A 26,916-nucleotide genomic window follows, 5' to 3' on the forward strand; every position below is an offset into this window, starting at 1 on the left:
CACTGGGAATTTCACCAAATATTTAAAGATGAATTACTACCTTTTTTTTTCAAATATTCTAAAAATAAGACAGAACACTTCCAAACTCATTTTATAAAGTGAGCATTACCCTGATACCAAGCCAGACAAGGATGCCACAAGAAAAGAAAATTATAGCCCAATATCTATGATGAACATAGATGCAAAAATCCTCAAGAAAAGATTAGCAAACCGAATTCAACATTATATTAAAAGGATCATGCATGATGATCAAGGGATTTATTCCAGGGATGGAAGGATGGTTCAACATCTGCTAATCAATCATTTGATATACCACCACAACAAAATCAAGGATAAAAAATCTTATGATCACCTCAATAGATTCAGAAAAAGCAGATTACAAAATTCAACACTCATTTGTGGATAAAGACTCTCAACAAAGTGGGCAAAGAAGGAACATATTTCAACACAATAAAGGCCATATATGACAAGCCCACATCTAATATCACATTTAATGGTGAAAAGCTGAAAGCTTTTTTCCTAAAAGTCAGGAAGTAGACAAAGATGCTCACTCTCACCACTTTTATTCAACATAGTTCTAGAAGTTCTAGCCAAAAAAATTAGGCAAGAAAAACATATAAGACATTCAAACCAGAAAAAAGTAATAAAACTGCCACTGTTTTCAGACAATATGATATTATATATAGAAAACCCTAAAGACTCCATCAAAAACTGATAGAACTAAAACATTCAGTAAAGTTGCAGAACACAAAATCAATACACAGAACCTTCTGTGCTTCCATACACTAATAATGAACTATTAGAAAGAAATATTAAAAAACAATCCCAGTTACAATTGCATCAAAAAGAATAAAATACATGGGAATCAATTTAACTAAGGAGGTACAAGTCCTATATACTGAAAGCTGTAAGACATTGATGAGAGAAACTGAAGATGACTCAAATAAATGGAAAGATAATCTGTGCTCATGGATTAGAAAAATCAATATTGTTAAAGTGTCAAAGTGATCTACATATTCGGTGCAATCTCTATTAAAATTGCAAAGACATTTTCATAGAACTAGAACAAATAATCTCCAAACTTGTATGGAAACACAAAGGACCCCAAAGAACAAAGATGATGGTATGACTTTCCTGGATTGGCTTTTATGGGTCTTTGGAACTGGCTCTAATGTTGCCCACAGTGGCTGAGATATGCCTGTTGACCAATTTGGCCTAAGACTCAAAATTTATAGTTTGTTAAAAACTCCAAGATACTGATGGCCCATTTTATTAGGTTCCTGAGAGGAGCCCCTGAACTTATCGCTACAGTGAGGGTGCTCCTGAATGCATGGAGCCACCAGAACAGGAGATACAGACAAAATAAAAAAGGAAATGGACTCTGAGAAAGAGATCCCTACAAACCTCCAAAGCCAAAAGGAATAAGGAGGAAGAAGGTCTGGCTTTCCTGACCTGAGCTTTTTTTTTTTTTTTTTAATTTTTAATGTTTATTTGTTTTTGAGAGAGAGAGAGAGAGACAGAACACAAGCAGGAGAGGGGCAGAGAAAGAAGGAAACACAGAATCTGAAGCAGGCTCCAGGCTCCGAGGTGCCAGCACAGAGCCTGATGCGGGGCTTGAACCCACGAACCATAAGATCATGACCTGAGCTGAAGTCAGCTGTTTAACCAACTGAGCCATCCAGGCGCCCCTGACCTGGGCTTTTATGGCTTGGCACCAAACCCATCCATCCATTATGGTGATTAGAGCTAAGGCTCACGGTGAGTTCAAAATCCTAGATGAAGCATATCTACTCTTATATTAAAAAGAGATGGTTCAGTGGCTATATATTTTTGTTGAGCATCATGCTCTCACAGACCCCCTGACCTTTTTAACTCAGAGTAGGTGCCCTTGGGGCCAGAATCTAAGGAGTTCCTTTTAATGTACATTCTCCATAATTATAAGGCCATTATAATTCATTGGAATGTCAGATATATACAAGAGGCATTAGATTACATCAATGCTGTAGTTAGAAACGAAAAAGAGAATTTTCCTACAGCCCAATCTTGTTTGCTGATGAAGGCAAATGAGCCATGCTGTCCCTCAGCCAAGAATCAATGGAGGGACTCTAGGACATATGGGAGCTCATCAATGGAGGGACTCTAGGACATATGGGAGCTCATCAATGGAGGGACTCTAGGACATATGGGAGCTCATCAATGGAGGGACTCTAGGATATATAGGAGCTCTCAGGCCCCTTATTGGTCCTCACCAAGGGATGGCACCTTGAACAAGCCCTTTCTCTCATGAGATGACCAATAGGCTTCCCTGTACTGGCAGCTCTGGAGAACAGGGGTTTCTAGTGACTTAATTTCTGAAAGCCCAAACATAAGTTAGAAACCTTTGCTTGGGCACCTCAGGCTCTTTAAAAGACCTCCTGTCCCACTCTGTAGGCATATGCCATCACCTTTCAAATGCCCCAGTCCCAAGCTGGGATCCAGGATTCAATACCCTGATCTTTCAGAGTAGCAGCCACCAAGGCCCCTGCTTTTGGGACCAGCAGTTCCTCAGAGCATGTCCCTCCTGTAGGGGATAACTGCTCATATGCTTCTTTAATTATCTTTTCAGACACACATAACAAAGATTTTACAGCTCTCATTGACATGGAAGCCCAAATCACAGTGCTTCCCAGGACCTCCTCCAAACATAAGTGAGTGGTGCCCTTTAAATTACAAGGCATAACAGGTAAGGTAATAAAAGGCATTCAACTTTCATTGGATGTCACTATTTGGACAATCTTTTCTTTTTTCTTTAATTTTTATTAGAGATAGAGATAGAGATAGAGATAGAGAGAAAGAGGGAGAGAGAACCTCAAGCAGGCTCCATGCTCAATGCAGAGCCTAACTCAAGGCTTGATCTCACAACCCTGGGATCATGATCTGAGCCAAAATCAAGAGTCGGCTACTCAATCAATTAAGCCACCCATGTATGTGCCCCTGAACGATTTTTTATTTAAAATATTTTAGTGGTGGTAGCCTTTTTGACCCTACCCTTTCCTTTTTTTTTTATGTATTGATGCTTTGACTCAAAGCCATGCCATTTAGAACAAATCCAAATTCCTGAACTTTCTGGTCGGAGCTGCACATTAGGAGCCCATTAGACTGTTGCCTTCAATTAAGATGGTAAATACCATCCCATAGCACTTACATTGGGGACTGAGAGATTGCCACTCAAAACTCAAGATTTATTAAATGGAGTCATTAAACACATCATTTCTTTCATCTTCCCCATATGTCTAGTATTAAAGTCCACTACTCATGAGTGGTGCCTTAGAGTTCACTATGGAAATGTAAATGCTCTGGTGCCCCCTATTAAGAATCCCATTCCCAATACTGTCCAGTTAATTGAGGACATCCAAAGGGCTCCACAGGACTATTTTGCTGTGATTATTCTAGCTAAAACATTCTATTCAGTTTCAGTCACCTGACAGGTCCCAGCCACAGTTTGCTTTCACTTTTGAAGGCATCGCATATACACTTACCTGGCTGGTTCTGGGTTAACTCAACGGCTGGACTCTTGCCCACAATCTTTTCTGGCAAGGCCTGGATGCTCTTACAGTGTCCCCTTGTGCTCTTTGACACTATATTGATGACATTCTAATCCAGGGCCCCTTGGAGGATATGGTGTGTGAGGCCCTAATACAGCTGGTGACCCATCTGCAATATAGAGGTTGGGCTACTGCCCCCATAAAATTTAAGGGTCATCCACAACTGTTAAATTTTTGGGTATTAATTAGTCCTCTAAAGGCTGAGAAATTCTGCTTGCTTTTACATCAATTGTTAACCATTCAGTTTCCTACCATGCTATTCCAAGTTCAACATGTCTTAAAGCCTCTTCACATTTTGGCAGGGACACATACCATACTGATCCATCATTCCTAAACCTATTTATGTAGTCATGCACAAACTCTCCACACTTTGTGTGTGTGGGGGGGGGAAGAATTTCAACAACAAGCTTTGTAGTTGACACAAAGATCAATTCGTCAAGTCCTCCTCCTGGTTTTCCTGGCTCCTTCTTCTGGGATGAGGCACTGACCACCATGGACAATTTGGGAGCCTATGGACTAAACATGGCTTCTTTTGGTTGTTTATGGGCATCTGGGCAGATGGCTTCTCTCCGTAACCCCTGTTACACCCTCTTAGAACGTTAAATTCTAGCCATTTATTGGGCTTGGTTAGAAACAGAAATCCCCGTGGGAACGGAGCTTGTTCTCCTGTGTACGCATATTCCTATTATGTCATGGATAAGGAATGCCTCTTAACAGTGACTTGGCACATCCATGACCTTGTTAAAATGGAAATGGTATCTTCAGGAATGGGCTAAACCTGATGTGGTAGGTTTTTCCAAATTACAGGAAGATGTGGTTTCCATACTCCTCCAGTCTCTGCCCAGAGGCCTCAAGGAATTGCCTAAGTGTCTAGCAACCTGGGGTAGCCCTTGGGATGAGTTGATGGAGTGAGGAAAGGAGTCTGTGTACTTTACGAATAGTAGTGCCACCATCTGGTGGAGGGGCAGTGTACCATCCTGCCAGCAGCAGTGCCAGGCTTATCAAAGACAGCAAGTCAGGGTAAGCGCAGTTTGCTGAGCTTATGGTGGTACAAATGATTGTGCATACCATTGTCCATGGCAAGCCTCTTGTCCATATTTTTACGATTCAGGAGTGGTTGCTAATAGGTTAGAAGTTTGGTTGGGACAACGGCAGCAGGACAACTTTCACATTCAAGGCCATCTCATTTGGGGTGCCTCAATTTGGACACACATTGCCCAGGCACCAGTCACAATTAAGGTTATCCCTGTTTCACCACATAAAAACACTGCCTACACCAGAGTCTGTCTTTAACTGCAAGGTGGATTCCCTTATCCAAATCCATGTCATCACCCATTTGGCACTTTCAATCACCAATTACATCAGCTCCATCCAGTACCACAAAATCACAGCCTCTCCCTTCTCAATCAATCCTTGATTCCACCATTCTGGCCTTTCTTACTCATCACTTCCATACTCCTTATTCCCAGGCCAAATACTCCCATTTCTCTTCGGGTTATGGAAAAGTTGTTACCACACTGGCCTGGGCCTACCACAGGGACAGTCTGCTTATACACCCTTGCAAAATGCATGGTTTTAAAATGCAACTTATGCTCCCAAACCAAACATTGGAAACTGTCCCATCATGCCTCAGTTCTGTGAGGGGACCACCCTGTCCTTTTAGCTGTTGGTAGGCTAACTTCATATGGCCACTTCCTCCTTCCATGGGCACTGTCTGCTTTGCCATTACATATATGGATTCTTTTACTGACCTACTACACCCAAAAGAACACCTCTGTGGAACAGGTAATCTTTTCTTTTCTAAAAATATCCTGCCCCCATTTGGCCCTCTTGGCAATGACTCAGATCAAGATCTCATTTTATTACCAATATAGCACAGCACTAGCCTCTCCTCCAGGAATTCAAAGGTACTTTTATCTCCCATACCAGAAACAGGCCTCTGGCATTATTGAAAGCCATGGTAGTTTAAAATTCTTCTTTTTTTTTTTTTTCCGAAGTTTATTTTGAGAGACAGAGTGAGAGGGGGTGCTTCTGAGCTGGGGAGGGGCAAAGAGGGAATGAAAGAATCCCAAGCAGGTTCTGTGCTGTCAGCACAGAGCCTGATGTGGGACTCAATCCCATGAACTGTGAGATCATGACCTGAGCCAAAATTGAGAGTCAGTGCTTAACCGACTGAGCCACCCAGGTGCCCCTAAGATTCTTGCTCCTTAAGTTACAGAGTGGTAAATGGAATCCTAAATGGACTTCCTTGCTGCCATAGGCACTTACCACTTTAAACTCTAGACCATATTGCTACAACTACAACTCACCAATCATACTGCTTATAATTGTTATCATGGGGGAATTTGATGTCTTCATCTTGTGGGACAATATTATTTACATTTTTCCCAACAATTTTGAGTCCCCTTACAGATTGAAAATGTCACTCATCTTGCCTTCCAATATTCCTTGGCAACTTGATTAGGGACTTGTGGTTAAACATGACCTCCTGGTCATAGATAGTCCTGGCCTGCTCGAGAAATACAGACCCACTATGCTGTTGGTGGACCACACTTGCCCACTTGATATGAAAATTCCAGTTGAATTCTAATGTATAGTGGCTTTAGTGGATGGCTCATTTATCCTAATTATACTTCTCCACAAGAAGTGGAAAAGAGGCATTTGGGTGGCTCAGTCAGTTAAGCATTTGACTTCAGCTCAGGTCATGATCTGTGCTGGTGTCCAGTTCTGTGCTGACAGCTCAGAATCTGGAGCCTGCTTTGGATTCTGTGTCTCCCTCTTTCTCTGCCCCTCCTCTGCTCACACACACACACTCTCTCTCTCTCTCTCTCTCTCTCTCTCTCTCTCTCTCAAAATAATAAATAAACATTAAAAAATAAAAGAAGTGGAAATAATTGCACCCAGACCCATCAAAGGAACAGGGTGGATCTCTAAAAGGTGTGGGGACACAACCAGGTTGGTTGACACCTGAAACATTAGAAGATGACATCATGGAAATACGATTACAATACTTGGCCCTGCCCAACTTTGGAGGAGGCCACCAGTGAGCTGCTGAGTCATGGTGGCCCTATAATAAATATTCACATGGGGCAGTCCACAGGTAGATGCAAAACTACAAAATGCAAATGCTTTCTACTGTTGGTTTTACTCTGTAACTTCTGTGCTATGTGGGTCATGGGCCTTCTCCTTGACCCTTGAAAGGTAATACAAGAAACTTGCTGGAACCACATAGCACTCATCCACAATTGTATCCCAGAATCAGGGGGTGGTATGTGTTGGAAGTCAGCCTTAGGAGGGCTGAGCCTGAAATGCCATCAGGTATGGATACTAGCTGGGTAATTCAAACCTTCTATCTTAAATAAGATCATTGGCACAAATGCTTACAGGCCATCCTCCCTGCCCAAACACCAACATTCTGACCTCTGGGCATTGGCCATCACTGCCCTAATTTTGACCCTAATGACTGACAGGCTTGTGCAGTTAAGACCCATCTCTGGTAATATAAGGCTAAACATAAGATTTTCAGGAGCATATAACCAAATTTCTTTAAACCAAGGCTATCCATATGCCTCCAACCTTTTCTGTTTATGGATGGAGACCACCTATGCCCTGGAGGAGAGCACTGCCCAATCATTTATGAGCTATACCCCTGAACACCTCCCAAATTTACTGAGAATTTGTGACATCAGTACATTCTTCCAGTGGTGCAAACAAATCTTAATCAGGGCATCCCAAATCTATGTGACTCTGGCAGACATCTTGGGCCCTCAATTCCTCTCTTGGGTGGCTCCCTGGGAAGCCAACAAGCTCATCTGGGATACCTCCTTTACAGGCAACAGCACTGGAGATGATTGTACCCCAACTCACGATGGTGCAGGACATGACAATTCAAGAAATGACAATGCCAGCACTGTGGGACATAATTCGAGATGATGATGCCTCACTTCATGACAACACGGGATACAACTTTATTTTGAATACTGCCTCCATAGCCTTCCACTATGTCAAGTGATAATGCTGAGGAAGACATGGTGGCTGATGATGGTGAGCACTCCCTGGTACTTGGTTGCTGAATTGAACACTTGTTTACCGAAATGCCCTACTGATGACCCCCTTGAATGGTGTTTTGCAGATTTGCAGAGTTAACCATGCATCTACCCCAAGGCACCCTTGCTAACTACAATGCTTGCTGCTTGAGAGTATGATAACAGTACAATGATTGCCAGGTTGCTCTTTGCAGGGCCTTTAAGCTTTGGAAGGCCAAGGTATGTGTTGAGTTTCATAATCGTACAGAGGCATCCTCAAACACTTTATTCAATTGCTTGCCTTCATCACACCCATTAGATTGGTCCATATTATGTGCCCTACTGTGGGTGAGTGAATTTAATTTGTTAGGAGAACCCTTCTCTGGTGGCAGATACTGCTACCACCACAACAGTGTCACTACCCTATACCATCCTGAGGGGACCCTTTCCCGCCATCACCATACAGCACTCTAAAATCCTCCCATTTGAACCCTCTAATCTCTAATAGTCTTAATATTTTTATACAAAGGCCAGAAACTGGAAATCCAAAGTAAGTTGGAATTCTGGGTGACTGGGCCTCAAGGCCCAAGACCATGTGGATTGTGCTCCTTGGGATGAGGTGTAGGTCATGTTCATCCATGTGGTGTTGGTACTGGTGCAGATATGGATGATTACAAAGAACATGGGAGGGGGAAGGAGGCTCCTCCTGCCAGGCACCACTTACTGTATTGCAAAGTATCCTAGGTGAGAGCAGTTGAGTACCATAGAGAGAAGTCAGGCTAGCTGCTGGGCTCTAAAATCCTCCCATGTGAACCCTCTAGCAGTCTTAATATTTTTATACAATGGCCAGAAACTGAAGCTCATTTTTTTGGTCATTGTAATGGCCGGACATGTTACTGGGCTCAACAAAGAGTTTTCCCCCAGTTAGTGGCCTATCTGGATGGTTTATTTACCCTGCCTCTGTTTTCCCAACAGAAGGCACTCTCATGTCCTGCACCTTGCCTGACTGCTCTCTATGGTACTCAACTGCTCTCACATAGGATACTTTGCAATATAGTAAGTGGTGCCTGGCAGGAGCCTCCTTCCCCCTCCCATGCTGTTTATAATTATCCATATCTGTACAGGTACCAACATCACATGGATGAATATGACCTACACCTCATCCCAAGGAGCACAATCCACATGGTCTTGGACCTTGAGGCCCAGGCACCCAGAATTCCAACTTACTTTGGATTTCCTAATCAAACAGTTGGTGTCCACTATGAGTCTAGTGTCCTGGGGCCTTCACACCTACATAGTTCTCTATATGTGTACTTCTTCCTTTAATCTCCAATGCATTTGCCTCCTTGATGGCCCCTGGAGATTCCTGTCTGTTCATACCAACCACATTTTATTCTCCCTGGGACTACCTTTACAAATCACCAACTCCCAATCCATCTGTCTTTCTGCTCCCTCCTGTCAAAAGTATGCAATATTCATCTCCATTATGTTGGGAGTAGGTCTGCAACTATTTATCATGGGAACTGTGTGAGGTGCCCCCACCATACACATGTAACAACAGTATAAGGTCTATACTTACTGTGGTAAGCACTGAGTAATGTATAGAATTGTCCAATTGCTATGTTGTACACCTGAAACTAATATGATATTGTATTTGTATACTTTAATTAAAAAGAAAAACACTAGGGCCACCTGGTTGTTTCAGTTGGTAGAACATATGACTCTTGATCTTGGGGTCATGAGTTCAAGCCCCACATTGGGCATAGAGCCTACTTTAAAAAAAAAAGATAAAACCAAATTAAGGCAAATGCCAACTTGTCAGCCACCCTGACTGAACACATTGGGCTGTTATACCCAATGTGTTACATTATCTATAGTTACAGACAATATTTCAGACTACCATTAGTCTATTGCTATTATTGATTGGCATTTTTATTTTGCTCAAATGTTTCATGTGCTGGGTGCCTAAAGCCCTGCCAGTGGCTTTTAATATCTCTACCATCCAGACAGTACTTGTGATTTTCCCTAAAGACTAATGCCTATGTATTATGAGGTCAATTGTGATGAGGAAACAGAGTTATTTTGAGTGGATATTTAGGCATTTACAGTGTGAAAGCCCTATTCATACCCAGTGTCTAGACATTTAGATAAGAACTCAAGTTTAGGATTCCCACCACAAATCCCTACTTTGCTTTTCCTAGGGCACATTTCAAAATAACCACTTAAAGCTGAACCTGCAAAAATTTAGTGACTACCACCCCACCATGTTATAAGTAGTAGCTACTTGCTATTCTGCCCCCTAGCTCTTGCTTGCTCGTGGCCTGGGATGGAGGCCTTCTCCCAGCTCATCATACCCCTATTCCACTTCTGGGATTTGTAAATAATAAGTATCGTGAATTTACTTCCTTTGTGAGAGTGTATTGAAACTATGCCTTCAATCAAAACAGTCCTGGGGTTTTCAGTTCTTTAAAGTGGGAGCTAAGAGAATTTTTAGAATATGGTGGCAGAGTAGGAGGACCCTAGGTTTGTCTCCTCCCACGAACAAAACTAGATAACTATCAAGTCATCCTAATTACCCCAGAAATTGGCTTGAGGACTGACAGAACAAACTCCACAACTAGAGGGAGAGAAAAGGCTATAGGTAGGAAGCATGAAGATATGGTTTAGGGGAGAAATGAATTGTGGGTGCTGCAGAGGGGAAGGAGTCATAGTTGAGGAGAAGGTCAAGGAAGTGAGAGGAGCACACAGGGAAATACAAAGGAGAATGTTTTCCCAAAGCCATTGGCTTGGAAAATGAGAGGGGCTGAATACTGTGAGTTCTTGCAACCAGTGGAGCTTAAAGCCTTGAGGTTTAAAGGTCAGTAGACTTGGCTGGGATAAAGCCCGGAGGGCACTTCCCTGCTCCTGGAGAGAAGGCAGGCAAAAAATCCAGGGGCAGACAATGTGGAAACAGCAATCTGAAAAATGCCTGGGGCACACAGAAAGGAGATTATTCACTACTACAGGAGTGCTTTCCTGAGAGGCAGCATTCACAGAGATATCTCTCTGGGAATAAAGAAGCTGGTTGGTGCCATTTCCCTCTTCCACCCCTTAGCATAAACAGCATAAACCTGTGGGAAGCAGTGCAGTGCCTACAATGGCTGCCCAACTTGCTTACACCAAGTCCCACACCCCACCCAGTGCTCTGGTGGCACTGCCCTTCTCAGTCAAGCTTGCCTCAGTACCAGCACGGTCAGCTCCTCCACCAGAATATCAGCACAACCTCCTGCTCACACCATATCTCATCATCAGAGAGTTCTGCAGGATCTCAGTTCTGGTGGAGTTGGTGTCAAGTCTCATTTCACAATCAGACCAAAGCATACCTAGTTAAAACACCACATTCAGGCCAGGGACCAACATGGCCCACAACAGGGAAGGAGAGCCTCTTCAGACAACTGGCCTGAAGGATAGAGCAGCCAAAACACAACAGTAGAGAGCAGGCAGCACACAACAGAGACACTCACTGAAGCACCAGGCTTTGGGCAATACAAGACTTCTTTATAAGGCTATTGCTTTCAGGAGCAGGGAACATGACTGGCTTTTAGAACACAGAGAAGTAGGCATAGACTTAGACAAAATGCCAAGATGGAGGAACTTATCTCCAATGAAAGAACAAGATAAGGCCATGGCCAGAGATCTAGTGAAACAGATATAAGTAACATGGCTGGTGGAGAATTTAAAGCAGCAATAATAAGGAAACTCACTGGGCTTGAGAAAAGAAGACATCAGTGAGACCCTTACCAGAGCAATAGTTTTTTTAAAAAAGAATCAATCAGAGATGAAGAATGTAATAAATAAGATTGGAAACAGGCTTGATGCAATGAACAACAGGCTGGAAAAAGCAGAAGAAGGAATTAGTAAGCTAGAAGACAAAATAATGGAAAATAATGAAGCTGAACAAAAGAGAAAAAGAATTATGCAACAGGACAATAGACTTAGGGAACTCAGTGACTCTAACAATTGTAATAACATTTGTAATTATAGGAGTCCCAGAAGAAGAAGAAGACAGAAAAGGGGGCAGAAAATTTATTTCAAGAAATCATAGCAGAAAACTTCCCTAATCTGGGGAAGGAAACATATCCAGATCCAGGAGGCACAGAGAACTCCCATAAAAATAAACAAAAACAAGACAACACCAAGACATATTGTCATTAATTTTGCAAAATATAGTAATAAAGAAACAGCCTTAAAAGCATCAAGACAAAAGAAGCTCTTAAATTATAAGGAAACACCCATAAGCCTAGATGGAAATTTCTCAACAGAAACTTGGCAAGCCAGAAGGGAGTAGCATGATATATTAAAAATGCTGAATGGGAAAGATCTACAGCCAAGAACACTCTATCCAGCAAGGTTATCATTCAGAATAGGAGAGGTAAAGAGTTTCCCAGACAAACAAAAACTAAATGAGTTTGTGACCATTAAACCATCCCTGTAAGAAATATTAAAGATTTTTTGAATGCAAAGGAAAGAGTGAAAGTGACAAAGACAAGAAAGGAGTAGAGAAAATCTCCAGAAACAATGACAAAACAAGTAATAAAATGGCAATAAATACATATCTATCAATAATTACATTGAATATAAATGGACTAAACATTCCAATCAAAATACATAGCATATCAGAATGGATTAAAAAAATAAGACGCATCTATATGCTGCCTGCATAAGACTCGTTTTGACCTAAAGATACCTGTATATCGAAAGTGAAGGGGTGGAGAAACATCTATTATTTAAATTGATGTCAAAACAAAGTCGGTATAGCAATACTTATATCAGACTAACTAGACTTTAAAAGAAAGACTGTAAAGAGACAAAGAAGGGCATTATATAATCATTCAGGGGACAATCCAACAAGGAGATATAACGATTGTAAATATTTATTCATTCAACATAGGAGCATCCAAATATATAAAACAATGAATAGCAATCATAAAGGAACTAATCAATAATAATACAATAACAGTAGGGGACTTTAATGTCCCACTTATATAAGTGGGCAGATCATTTAAATAGAAAATCAACAGAGATGATGGCTTTGAATGACACACTGGACCAGATGGACTCAAAAGATACATTCAGAACATTCCATCCTAAAACAGCAGAACACACATTTAAAAAAAATGTTTATTTACTTTTGAGAGAGAGGGAGAGAGTGAGGGAGGAGCAGACAGAAAGGGGGACAGAGGATATGAAGCAGGCTCGGGGCTGACATCAGAGAGCCTGATGTGGGTCTCAAACTCAGGAACTGTGAGATCATGACCTGAACCCAAGTTGGGTACTTAACTGACTGAGCCACCCAGGTACCCCAAGAATACATATTCTTTTCAAGTGCACATGGAACATTCTTTAAAATAGATCACATAGTAGGTCACAAAACAGCCCTCAACAAATACAAAATGATTGAAATCATACCATGCAACTTTTCTGGTCACAATGCCATGAAAGTGGAAATCAACCAGAAGAAAAATTTGGAAAGACCACAAATATGTGGAAGTTAAACAACACGCTACTAAACAATGAATGGTTCTACCAGGAAATCAAAGAAGAAATTAAAAAAATACACGGAATCAAAGGAAAATGAAAATACAATGGTCTAAACTTTTGGGATACAGCAAAAGCAGTCCTAAGAGGGAAGTATATAGCAATATAGACCTACATCAAGAAGCAAGAAAAATCTTGGGGCGCCTGGGTGGCGCAGTCGGTTAAGCGTCCGACTTCAGCCAGGTCACGATCTCGCGGCCCGTGAGTTCGAGCCCCGCATCAGGCTCTGGGCTGATGGCTCAGAGCCTGGAGCCTGTTTCCGATTCTGTGTCTCCCTCTCTCTCTGACCCTCCCCCATTCATGCTCTGTCTCTCTCTGTCCCCAAAATAAATAAATGTTGAAAAAAAAAATTAAAAAAAAAAAAAAAAGAAGCAAGAAAAATCTCAACTAAATAACAACATAGCCTTACATCTAATAGAAAAAGAAAAACAAAGCCTAAAGCCAGCAGAAGGAAGGAAATAATAAAGACTAGAGCAGAAATAAATGATACAGAAACTAAAACAAAACAAAACAAAAACCAAAAACCAAAAACAATAGAACAGATCAATGAAACCAGGAGCTGGTTCTTTGAAAGAATTTGAAAAATTAATAAAATTAATAAGCCTCCAGCCAGTCTTATCAAAAATAAAAGAGAAAGGACCCAAATAAATGAAACCAAGAATGAGAGGAGAAATAAAAACAACACCACTGAAACACAAACAATTATGAGAATTATGAGAAACTATATGCCAATAAGTTGGACAACCTGGAAGGAATGGATAAATGCCTAGAAGCATATAAACTACCAAAACTGATCAACACCCGCAAAGAAACTGAGTCAATAATCAAAAAACTGAACAAACAAAAGTCCAAGACCAGATGGCTTCAGAGGTGATTTCTACCAAATGTTTAAAGAAGAGTTAATACCTATTCTTCTCAAACTATTCCAAAAAATAGAAAAAGAAGGAAAACTTTCAAACTCATTCTTTGAGGAGAATTACCCTGATCCCAAAACCAGATAAAGTCTCCACTAAAAACGGGAACTATAGCCCGATATCTCTGATTAACATGGATGCAAAAATTTTCAATAAAATACTAGCAAACTGAATTCATTAATACATTAAAAAATCACTCACTGCAATCAAGTGGGATTTATTCTTGGGTTGCAAGTGTTCAATATTCACAAATCAATCAGTGAATTATTATCAATTATACCACATTAATAAAAGAAATAATAAGAACCATATGATCATTTCAACATATGCATAAAAAGCATTTGAGAAAGTACAACACCCATTATATAAAACAACAAAGTAGGGTTAGGGTGAACATACCTCAACATAACAAAGGCCATATATGAAAAACCCACAGCTAATATTATACTCAATGGGGAAAAACTGAGAACTTTTCCTCCACAGTCAAGAACAAGACAAGGATGTTCACTCTCACCCCTGTTATTTAACAAAGTACTTAGAGTCCTAGCCACGGCAATCAGACAACAAAAAGAAAGAAAAAGCATCCAAATTAGCAAGGAAGAAGTCAAACTTTCACTATTTGCAGATGTCATGATACTCTATATAGAAAACCCAAAAGACTCCACCAAAAACCTGCTGAAACTGATAAACAAATTCGGTACAATTGTAAGATACAAAACCAATGTACACAAATCTGTTGCATTTCTATATACCAATAATGAAGCAGAAGAAAGAGAAATCATGGAAACAATCACATTTACAATTGCATCAAAAACCATAAGATACCTAGGAATAAACCTAACCAAAGAGGTGAAAGGTCTTTACTATGAAAACTATAAAACCCTGAGGAAAGAAATTGAAGATGACACAAAGAAATGGAAAGACTTTCCATGCTCAAGGATGGAAGAACAAATATTGTTAAAATGTCTATACTACCGAAAGCAGTCTACATGTTTAATGAAATCCCTATCAAAACACTGCCAGCATTTTTCATAGAGCTAGAAGAATCCTAAAATTTGTACAGAACAACAAAATATCCCAAATAGGCAAAGCAATCTTGAAAAAGAAAAGCAAAGGTGGAGGCATCACAATTCCAGACTTCAAGTTATGTTAGAAGCTGTAGTGATTGAACCAATATGGTACTGGCACAAAAATAGTCAATGGAACAGAATAGAAAACCCAGAAATGAACCCACAACTATATGGTTGCTTAATCTTCAACAGAGCAGGAAAGAATATGCAATGAGAAAAAGACAGTCTTTTCGATAAATGGTGTTGCAAAAACTGGACAGCAACATGCAAAAGAATGAAACTGGACCACTTTTTTACACCAAACACAAAAATAAATTCAGAATGGATTAAAGACCTAAATGTGAGACAGGAAACCATAAAAATCCTAGAAAAGAACACAGGCAGTAACTTCTTTGATATCAACTGTAGCAATTTCTTTCTAGATAGCCTCCTTAGGCAAGGAAACAAAAGCAAAAATGAACTATTGGTACTACATCAAAAGAAAAAGCTTCTGCGTAGCAAAGGAAACAATGAATAAAACTAAAAGGTAACCTATGGAATGGGGGTAGATATTTGCAAATGATACATCTGATAAAGGGTTAGTATCCAAAATATATAAAGAATTTATAAAACCCAACATCCCCAAAATGAATAATTCAATTAAAAAATGGGAAAAAGACGTTAATAGACATTTTTTAAAAGAAGACAGATGACCAACAGATACATGAAAACATGCTCAACATCACTGATCATTAAGGAAATACAAGTAAAAACTATAGTGAGATACCACTTCATACCTGACAAAATGGCTAAAGTCAACAACACAAGAAACAACAAATATTGACAAGGATGTGGAGAAAGGGGAACTCTCTTGCACTGTGGGTGGGAATGCAAACTGGTGTGGAAAACAGTATGGAGGTTCCTCAAAAAGTTAAAAATAGAACTACTCTATTAGCTAGCAATGGCACTACTAGGTGTTTACCCAAAGAATAAAAAATACTAATTCAAAGGGATATATGCACCCCCAATGTTTATAGCAGCATTATCAACAATAGCCAAATTAGGGAAACAGTCCAAATGTCTAATGACTGATGAATGGATAAAGAAAAGGCAGTATATGTATACAGTGGAATACTACTCAGCCATAAAAAAGAATGGAATCTTGCCATTTGCCACAATATGGATGGAACTAGAGAGTATAATGCTAAGGGAAATAAGTCAGTCAGAGAAAGACAAATACCATATGATTTCACTCATCTGTGGAATTTAAGAAATAAAACAAATGAGCAAACAGAAAAAAAAAGAGGAAAACCAAGAAACAAACTTTTAACTATAGAGAGCAAACTGATAATTACCAGAGAGGAGGTTGGTGGGAAGATGGGTTAAATAAGTGTTGGGGATTAACACCAACACATTGTAAGGATCATACATCATGATGAAGTGGAATTTATCCTTGGTTTGCAAGGATGGTTCAATATACACAAATCAGTAAATGAGATACACCACAATAATAGAGTGAACCAAAAATCATATAATCATCTAAATAGATGCAGAAGAAAAGACACTTGACAAAATTCAGTATCCTTTCATGATTAAAAACCCTCAACAAATTGTGTATAGAAAGAACATACCTCAACCAATAAAGGCCATATATGACAAGCCACAACCATTATCATACTCAGTGGTGAAAAATTATAAACGTTTCCTCTAAGATCAGGTAGAGACAGGGATGCCCTCTGCCATCACTTTTAATAAACATAGTATTAGAAGTGCTAGCTAGAGCAATCAGGCAAAATAAATAAATGAAAGGCATCCAAATCAGAAAGAAGTAAAATTGTCACTATGTACAGATGATATGATCTTATAGAATATTCTATTTACTCAACCAAAACACTGTTCAACGAATTCAGTAAAGTTGCAGGATATAAAATCAACATAATAAATCAGTGCTGTTTTTATACACAAACAAAACATCAGAAAATTAAATAGAAAACTATCCCATTCACAATAGCATAAAAAATAATAAAATACTTAGGAATAAATTTGTCCAAGTGAAATATCTGCACAATGAAACCACAAGACTTTGATAAACTCCTGCATGGTATGTTTGGAAAATTATTATCAAAAAAATCCAGTTGCAAACTACAATGGGTATCTTTATTATTATCTATTGTTTTATTTTTTTTCTTTTATGGAGCTTTGATGTTATATTTCCTTAATTATTATGATTTTATGTTATTATTATTTTAAAGCTTATTTACTTATTTTGAGAGGGGGGAGAGAGAGAGAGAGAGAGAGAGAGAGAGAGAGAGAGAGAGAGAGAGAGAGAATATCCCAAGCAGGCTCCTCACCACCAGTGCAGAGACCTATGCTGGGCTCGAACCAATGAACCACAAGATCGTAACCTGAACTGAGGTCAGAGCCACTTAGGAGCCCCTGATTTTATTTTTAACTGAAGTATACTTGACATACACTATTATATTAGTTTTAGATGTACAACATGGTGATTCAAAATTTATATAATTTATTGAAATGATCACCATGAAAAATTTAGTTGCCATTTGTTACCAAAGTTATTACATTATTGACTATATTCCCTATGCTGTACTTTACATGCCAGGACTTATTTTATACTAGAAGATTGTACCTTTTAATTCCCTTCACTTATTTTGTCCATTCCCCTCAGTCCCTCTCCTCTGGCAACCAGCAGTTTGCTCTCTATTGTTGTGAATCTGTTTCTGTTTTATATTGTTTATATATATATATTTTTAGATTATACATATAATCATATGTATGTATCATGCAAAATCATGTGGTATTTGTCTTTCTCTGATTTATTTCACTTAGCATACTACCCTCTAGGTCCATCCATGTTGTCATGATGGCAAAATTTCATTCTTTTTTATGGTTGAGTAATATTCCATTGTACATATACACCACATCTTTATCCAACTATCAATGCAAAGCAAACTATCTAAGGAAAATTAGTTTGCTTCTATATCTTGGTTATTATAAATAATACTACAATGAACGCAGGGGTGCATATAGCTTCATATTTATGTTTTTGTATTCTTTGGGTAATTACCCAGAAGTGAGATTGCTGGACAATATGGTAGTTTTATTTTTGCTAAAAAAATTTTTTTAAAGTTTATTTATTTTTGAGAGAGAGACAGAGAGTGAGTGGGGGAGGGGCAGAGAGGGAGGGAGAGAGAGAATCCTAAGCAGGCTTTGCACTGTCAGCATAGAGCCTAATATGGGGCTTGAGATCATTACCTGAGATCATGAAACCAAGTGTCAGACCCTTAACCAACTGAGCCACCCAGGCGCCCCTATTTTTAATTTTTGAAGTTTTGAAGAAACTCCATACTCTTTTTCCATGGTGGTTACACCAATTTACATTCCCACCAGTAGAGCACAATATTTCCTTTTTCTTCACATCTTTGCCAATACTTGTTATGTCTTGTCTTTTTGACAATAGCCATTTGACTTGTGTGAAGTGATATCTAACTGTGTTTTTTAAAATTTGCATTTCCCTGATAATTAGTGATATTGCCCATCTGCTCTCTTTGGAAAAAATATTCATTCAGGTCTCCTGCTCATTTTTAACTGGATTACTTGTTTTTTGGTGTTGACTTGTATGAATGCTTTATATATTTTGGATATTAACACCTTACAGATATATCATTTGTAAATTTCTTTTCTCATTCAGTAGGTTGACTTTTTGTTTTGTTGATGGTTTCCTTTACTGTACAAAAACTTCTTAGTTTGATATAATCCCATTTGTTATTTTTACTTTTGTTCCCCTTCCGTGAGGAGAGAGAGCCAAACAAATGCTGCTAAGACTAATGTCTAAGAGTTTAATGCCTATGTTTTCTTTCAGGTGTTTTATGGTTTCAGGTCTTACATTTAGGTCTTCAATGCATTTTGAGTTTATTTTTGTATATGGTGTAAGAAACTGGTTCGGTTTTATTCTTTTTCCTCTAGCTGTCCAGTTTCCCCAGCACCATTTTTTGAAGACTGTCCTTTTCCCGTTGTATATCTTGCCTCCTTTGTCTTAGATTAATTGACCACATAAATGTGGGTTTATTTCTGAACTCTCTGTTTTGTTCCATTGGTCTATGTATCTGTTTTTGTTCTCTACCCTACTGTTTTGATTACTATAGCTTTATAGTATAGCTTGAGGTCATGGAGAATGATACGTTCAGCTTTATTTGTTCTAATTCTGTAGAAAATGCCTTTGGTATTTTGATAGGGATTGTATTGAATTTATAGATTGCTTTGGGTACTAATTACATTTTAGCAATATGAATTTTTTCAATTTATGAGCACAAAATATCTTTCCATTTATTTGTGTCATGTTCAATTTCTTTCATCAATGTCTTACAGTTTTCAGAGTACTGGTCTTTCACCTCCTTGGTTAAATTGATTCCTAGGTATTTTATTCTTTATGATGCAATTTTAAGTAGGAATGTTTTCTTAATTTCTTTTTCTGGTAGTTTGTTATTACTGTGTAGAAATTTATCTGATTTCTGTATATTAATTTTTATCCTGCAACTTTCTTAAATTCATTTATTACTTCTAGTCTTGTGGTGGTTTTTAGGTTTTTTTAATCTACAGTATCATGTCATCTTCATACAGTGACAGTTTTACTTGTTGCCAATGGATGCCTTTATTTCTATTTCTTGTCTCATTGTTGTGGCTACAATTTCAATATTATGTTGAATAAATGCGATGAGAGCCAACATTCTTGTTTTGTTTTAGATCTTAGATGAAAAGCCAAAAGCTTTTGAGAAAAGCTTTTCATTGAGTATTCTGTTAGCTGTTGCTTTACCACACTGTTTAATATGTTGAGGTATGTTGTCTCCAAAACCACTTTGTTGAGAGTTTTTAATGTTTATCACTTTTTAGAGAAAGAGAGCACGAACAGGGAGGGGCAGAGAGGGAGGGGGATGGGGATCCGAAGTGGGCTCTGTGCTGAAAACAGAGAGCCCAATGCAGGGCTCAAACTCACAAACTGTGAGATCATGACCTGAGCTGAAGTCAGACCCTTAACCGACTGAACCACCCAGGTGCCCCGAGAATTTTTATCATAAATGTATGTTGAATTTTATCAAATGTTTTTATTATGTCTATTGAGATTATTATATAATTTTTATTCCTCATTTTGTTAATGTGGTGTATCACTTTGATTTGTGTAAAGCAAACCATTATTCCATCCCTGGGATAAATTACATTTGATCAGAGTGTATGATCATTTTAATGTATTGTTGAATTTTGTTTGCTACAATATTTTAAGGATCTTTGCATTTATGTTCATCACGGATATTGGCCTATAGTTCTGTTTTTTGGTAGTAACTTTGGTTTTGTTACCAGGGTAATGTTGGCCTCAGAATGAATTTGGAAATGTTCTTTTCTCATCAATTTTTGGGAACAGTTTGAAAAGGACAGGTATTAACTACTCATTAAATGGTGGAATTTACATGTGAAGCTGTGTGAACTGGACTTTTGTTTATTGGCAGTTTTTTGATTACCAATACAATTTCATTACTAGATATCAGTCTATTCAGATTTTGCTTTCTAATTCAAGACTTGAAAGATTATGTTTCTAGGAATTTACCCATTGCTTCTAGGTCATTCAAATTGTTGGCCTATAAATGTTTGTAGCAATCTCTTCTAATCTCTGTATTTCTGTGGTTTTGGTGTAACTTCTGTTTCATTTTTTATTTTATATATTTGGGCCTAGTATCCTTTTTTCTTGATGAGTCTGGCTGAAGGCTTATTAATTTTATTTATCGTTTCAAGGAACCAGCCCTTAGTGTCATTGAACTGTTCTATTATTTTGTTTTTTCTTATTTATTTCTACTGTGATTTTTATTACTTCCTTCCTTCTACTAATGTTTGGATTTGTTTGTTCTTTTTTTCCAGTTCCTTTAGCTGTAAGTTTAGATTGTTTGAGATATTGTTTCTTGAAGTAAAGTTTTATCACTATAAACTTCCTTCTTAGAACTGCTTTTGCTGCATCCCATAGATTTTTGAATGTTGTGTTTCTATTTTCAATTTTCTCCAGGTATTTTTTGATTGCCTCTTTGATTTTCGTGTTGACCCATTAGCTGCTGAGTAGCATTCTATTTAGCCTCTATGTGTTTGTTTTTCCCAGTTTTTTCTTGAAATTGATTTCTAGTTTCATACTTTGTGGTTGGAAAAGATACTTGATATGATTCAACCTTTTTAAATTTATTGAGACTTTCTTTGTGATGTAACATGTGATCTATCCTGGAGTTGATCCATGTGCAATTGACAAAAAAAAAGTGTATTCTGTTGCTTTTGGCTGCAAAGTTTTGTACCATCTATGAAGTCAATCTGGTATAATGTATCATTTAAGGCCACTGTTTTCTTTACTGATTTTCTGCCTGAGAAATATATTCATTGATGTAAGTGGAGGGCTAACGATCCCTACTATTATTGCCTTACTGTCAATTTTTTCTCTACATATCTGTTACTATTTGCTTTATATATTTAAGCATACCCATTTTGGAAGCTTATTTATTTATTTATTTATTTATTTATTTATTTATTTATTTAAAAACAAGCTCTAGCCAATTTTATTAACGAAAAATTTTACGTGATTTACTTTTCACCAGTCTGTTCTGGCTTGCTTCGAATGATATCAGAATCACCTGGATCAATAATAGCCAGTGTGCACACTCTGTAGTATTTCCCACACGCTGTGCCCAATTCAATATTATTGCTGCTGTAGTGATGGACACCAGTTTTGGCCAACATGGCATAGTATTCTATTTCAGATTTCCTCAAGGCTGGGCAGTTGTTGGCGAGGATGACCCGTTTCACTTTGCCATGTCTGATCATTTTCAGAGTCTGCTTGTACCCCAACATATACTTCCCACTTTTCATAACGAGTTGGAGCCTAGAGTTGATGGGCTCCAGCGACTTTTTCGTCTTCTTTGCGGCCACCATCTTCCTGCCTTAGGTGCAGGGAGGACCCAACCAGAAGCAACCGCCAAAATGGCCAGGAGAGAGAAAGGGAAGCATAGATATTTATAGGTGGTACCACTATTTAATGCCCTTCTCTGTCTCTTGATAAACTCTCTGAAGTGTAACCCTGCTTTCTTTTTGTTTTCATTTTCTGGAATATCTTTTTTCATGTCTTCTCTCCATCTGTATGTATCTTTAAGTCAGAAGTGAGTCTCTTTAGGTAGCATATAGTTAAGTCTTTTTATTTTTTTATTTTTTTATCCATTCACAACCTTGTGTCCTTTGATTGGGGTATTTAGTCCATTTATATTTAAAGTAATCACTGGTACTTTATGTAATTTTCCTACTGTTAATTGTTTTCTGGTTGCTTTTGTTGTTCTTCTCTGTTCTTTCTTATTCTCTTGCTTTCTTCTTGTATGATTTGATGGATTTCTTTAGTGTTATGTTTGGATTCCTTTCTTTTGATTTTTTGTGTATCTATTATAGGTTTTGTTTTGTGGTTACCATGAGTCTCATATATAACATCCTATATACCTAGAAGCCCATTTCAACTTCTGGTTGCTTATATTTGAACACATGCTAAAATCTCTATATTTTTAGTCTCCCATATTTTAGGTTTTTATTGTCATATTTTTGTTTCTTTTTATGTTGTGTATACCTTAACTAATTATTGTAGATATAGTTTATTTTGCTAATTTTGTCATTCAACCTTCATACTAGCTGTATCAGTGATTGATCCACTACATTTACTGTATGTTTGCTTTTGCCACCTTTCTTCTTTCATACTTTTCTTAGTTCTAGTTATGACCTTTTCTTTTTTGCTTAAAGAAGTCCCTGAAATATTTCCTGTAAGCCCACTTCAGTGGCAATAAAGCCTTTTAACTTTTGTTAAAATTTTTGTCTAGAAAATTCTTAATCTCTTTTTGAATTCTTAATATTAACCTCGCCAGATATAATATTCTTGGTTGTAGGGTTTTTCCTTTTAGCATCTTAAGTATATCATACCACTTCATTGTGGCCTGCAAAAATTCATCTAAATAGTCATTCATCAGCTATTCATCAGCTAATAGTCTTATGGGTATTACCTTGTACATAGATATTTTCATTTATCTTGCCGCTTTTTAAAAATTAAAAAAAAATTAAAAAATTTTAATGTTTATTTATTTTTGAGAGAGATAGAGCACCAGCAGGGGATGGACAGAGAGAGGGAGAGGGAGGGAGATAGAATCTGAAGCAGGCTCCAGGCTCTGAACTGTCAGCACAGAGCCCAACATGAGTGGGCTCTGTTAGATCATAGAGTTAGATCTCTCTAACCCACAGACTGAGAGATCATGACCTGGAACAAAGTCAGACACTCAACTAACTGAGCCACACCATATCTTGATGCTTTTAAGAGTCTCTATCTTTAATTTTGGGCATTTAAATTATTATGTGTCTTGGCATGGATCTGTTTGGATTCATCCCATTTGGGGCTCTCTGTGCTTTCTAGACCTAGGTATCTGTTTCCTTCTTCAGGTTAGGGAAGTTTTCAGCTGTTATTCAGAGAAGTTTTCTGTCTGTCTTGCTTTTCCTGGGCCCCCTAAAATGCAAATGTTAATATGCTCAATATTGTTCCTGAAGTCCCCTAAAATTTTTAAAAATTCTGTTTGCTGTTGTTGTTTGTTGTTGTTTAACCTGGTTGATTTCCACTATCCTGTCTTCCACATCACTGATCTATGTTTCTGCATCATCTAATCAGCCACAGCTTCCTTCTGCTACCTTCTTCATTTCAGTTATTGTATTCTTTAGCTCTGATTATTTATTTTTTATGTCTTCTATCTCTTTGTTCAAGTTCTGTTTTTCTTCATTCTTCCCTTGATTTGGGTGAACATCTTTATGAGCATTACTTTGAACTCCTTTTTTTTTTAATGCTTACTTATTTTTGAGAGAGAGAGAGAGAGAGAGAGAGAGAGAGAGAGAGAGAGAGAGAGAGAAAGCAGGGGAGGGGCAGAAAGAGAGAGACAGAATCTGAAGAAGGCTCCAGACTCTGAGCTGTCATCATAGAGCCTGAGGTGGGGCTAAAACTCATGAACTGTGAGATCATGATCTGAGCGGAAATAGGTCGCTTAACTGACTGAGCCACCCAGGCACCCTCATTACTTTGAATTCCTTACAGGTAGATTACTTATCTCCATTTTTAAAAAGAACTTTTTTATGATTTTTTAAACATATTTCTCTGTTTTCTCATTTTGCCTGACTCTCTGTTTTCATATATTAAACTGATAGCTTTGTCTCCCAGGCTTGAAAGAGTGGCCATATGTAGAAAGTGTCCTGTGTGTTCCACAAGTGTACTCCTACCTAGTCACCAGAGCCAGGGACTCCAGGGATGTCCTTTGTATGTATTGTGTGAACCATTCTATTATGACTGTGATTTAAGTGTTGCTCATGGGTGGGGCTGGAACTGGCTAGCTGGTGGCAATTGCTGGCCACAACTGGCCACTGGTGGTCAGGTCTGGTCCCACTAGGGCAAAAGATTCCAGGGAGACACTGGTGACATTCAAGGCCACCTGTTGGGTATTGTGGAACAGGAGTTGCTTTGGTAGGGCATTGATCCCAGCTGAATCTATCTGCTGAGTGTGACAGTATGGAAGTCACTTTGGGGAAGAGCTGGTTCTAGCCAAGCGATTCACTATAAGAGCCACTTTGGAGAGGCTCCTGCTGGGGCAGGTCCATAGGGGAAAACCAAGTCTAGGTAAGCAGTACTAGAAAGATGGATGGAGAGTTTCAGAAATGGCACTTGCTGGCACTGGGCCAGCAAGGTAGAGGAGGGTAAGAATAATGATGCCTGCAAGTGCTCCATTCCTGGAGAAAGTTTCTCCAGATCCATGCCCCTATGTTGTATACTTTAAAATTCATCAATAAATATTTACATAAGGCCCAAGAACTTCTAAACTGCTTTCCCTCTGCTGGGTCTTGGAGCAAGTGAGTTTGTGCATGGGCCCTTTAAGAGTGGAGTCCTTGGTTTCCTTGGTTTCCTGCTGATTTTCAAAGGCAGTATATAGGCTCGTTTCCCCAGTACTAGTTCCCTGGGTGTGTATGCCCAGTGTGGGGCTTGAACTCTCTCACTCTTCAGGAAGGACCTCTGTGTTTGTGATATTGCTCCCACTGTTGGTCTCTGTGCTGGGACTGTGTATCCTGAGGTCATATCTTTACCCCTTCTGCATACTTGAGGTGGTTTTTTCTTATGTTTTTAGTTAATGGAAGAGGTGTTCTGCTGGTCTTTAGGTCATTCTCAGAGTTGCTCTATATGCAGTTGTAGTTTTGGTGTGTTGTGGGAGGAGGTGAGCTCAGGGCTTTCCTACTCTGTCATCTTGGTCCTGATTTATGGTTGATTTTTATTCCTTCAGTCTGTGTCAGCAATAGATATCAATTGGCATTCAAGCTAAGCTATAGTTTTAACTAGCTCTAGATTAGTTGATTGGATCAGTGTAGTCCCCCCCTCCCCCCCACTGGCTTTTCCTCTAAATCTAATTACTGATTTTGTGGTTTTCAACATTGCTGCTGATGAAAGCTTTTTTTTTAATTTTCTTTTTTCCCACATATTGTGCCTCGCTTTACCAAAACCATCATAATGTGTTGGTGACTTTTGCAAACCAATAATGTTATTTTTTTTAACAAAACCTTTGGGAACTTCATTTAAAATGTTTTATTTATTTCTGAGAGAGAAAGAGTGCAAGTAGGTGAGAGACAGAGAGAGATAGGGAGACACAGAATCCGAAACAGGGTTCAGGTTCTGAGCTGTCAGCACAGAGCCTGATGTGGGGCTCAAACCCCACAAACTGTGAGATCATGACCTGAACTGAAGTTGGATGCCCAACCAACTGAGCCACCCAAGTGCCCCACCAATAATGCAATTTTTAGTGTTTACCAACAATTTTCCTGAGACAACTTATTCAGATCTCAGTACCAGAGTTCTCATTTGAAACAGATATTGAATTCTTTAAATATAAAGGCTCCCAATATTTAAAAATAACCAGTATTGGAAAAAGTAAAAGAAAATGGACTGAGGAACTAAATAAACATTTTTCCAAGGAAGACATTCATATGGCCAAAAGGTACATGAGAAGGTGCTCAACATCACTAATAACCAGAAAAATATTAATAAAACCACAATGAGATATCACTTCCCACATATTAGAATGGCTACCATCAAAAATAAAGATGATCCAAGGATGTGGAGAATAGGGAATCCTTGTGCAATGTTGGTGGAAATGTAAATTGGTGCAGTGACTATGAAAAATGTATGGAGGTTCCTCAGAAATATAAATGGAACTACCATATGATCCAGCAATACCGCTTTTGTGTATATATCGAAGGAAATAAGAACAAGATATTGAAGAGATCTGTACTCCCATGCTCATTCCAACATTACTCACAATAGCCAAAATATAGAAGCAACCCAAGTGTCCATCAACAGATGAATGGATAAAGAAGATATATACATATACAATGACATATTAGGACATTAGAATTATAAAGAAAAAAAAGTCATTGAAACAGAGTAGAAAAGTGGTTGCCTGGGGCTGGGGGAAATGTTATAAGATATAAGTTATAAGATGAATAAGGTTTGGGGATGTAATGTAAAACATGGTGACTGTAGTTGATAACACTCTATTATATAAATGAAATCTACTAAGAGAGTGGAACTTAAAAGTTTTCACATTACACAGACGTGTGTGTTGTATAGTAATGGATGTTAATTAACTAGATGGGGGGGATATAAACATATATCAAA

General features: G+C 38.5%; 1 protein-coding gene and 1 long non-coding RNA gene across 2 annotated transcripts in view; one reads left to right on the forward strand and one right to left on the reverse strand.

The window, feature by feature from the left end:
* The window catches only part of LOC125166001 (uncharacterized), a 32,048-nt gene extending 10,202 nt beyond the window's left edge, over positions 1 to 21,846 (forward strand). The window contains exon 3 of the long non-coding RNA XR_007152305.1: positions 21,740 to 21,846. This is a non-coding gene — a long non-coding RNA (uncharacterized LOC125166001). The remainder of the gene's footprint in view (positions 1 to 21,739) is intronic.
* LOC125166000 (60S ribosomal protein L30-like) overlaps positions 1 to 22,190 on the reverse strand; it is a 32,392-nt gene extending 10,202 nt beyond the window's left edge. Inside the window, exons 1-2 of the mRNA XM_047859582.1 lie at positions 21,769 to 22,190; positions 1,513 to 1,520 (exon numbers count right to left, since the gene is read on the reverse strand). Coding sequence (XP_047715538.1) covers positions 21,777 to 22,124 — 348 coding nt within the window. The 5' untranslated portion in view covers positions 22,125 to 22,190 and the 3' untranslated portion in view covers positions 1,513 to 1,520; positions 21,769 to 21,776. The remainder of the gene's footprint in view (positions 1 to 1,512; positions 1,521 to 21,768) is intronic.
* Between the last annotated feature and the right edge of the window lie 4,726 nt (positions 22,191 to 26,916).

This window comes from Prionailurus viverrinus, chromosome B2, assembly GCF_022837055.1.
Source record: "Prionailurus viverrinus isolate Anna chromosome B2, UM_Priviv_1.0, whole genome shotgun sequence".
Taxonomy (NCBI): Eukaryota; Metazoa; Chordata; class Mammalia; order Carnivora; family Felidae; genus Prionailurus; species Prionailurus viverrinus.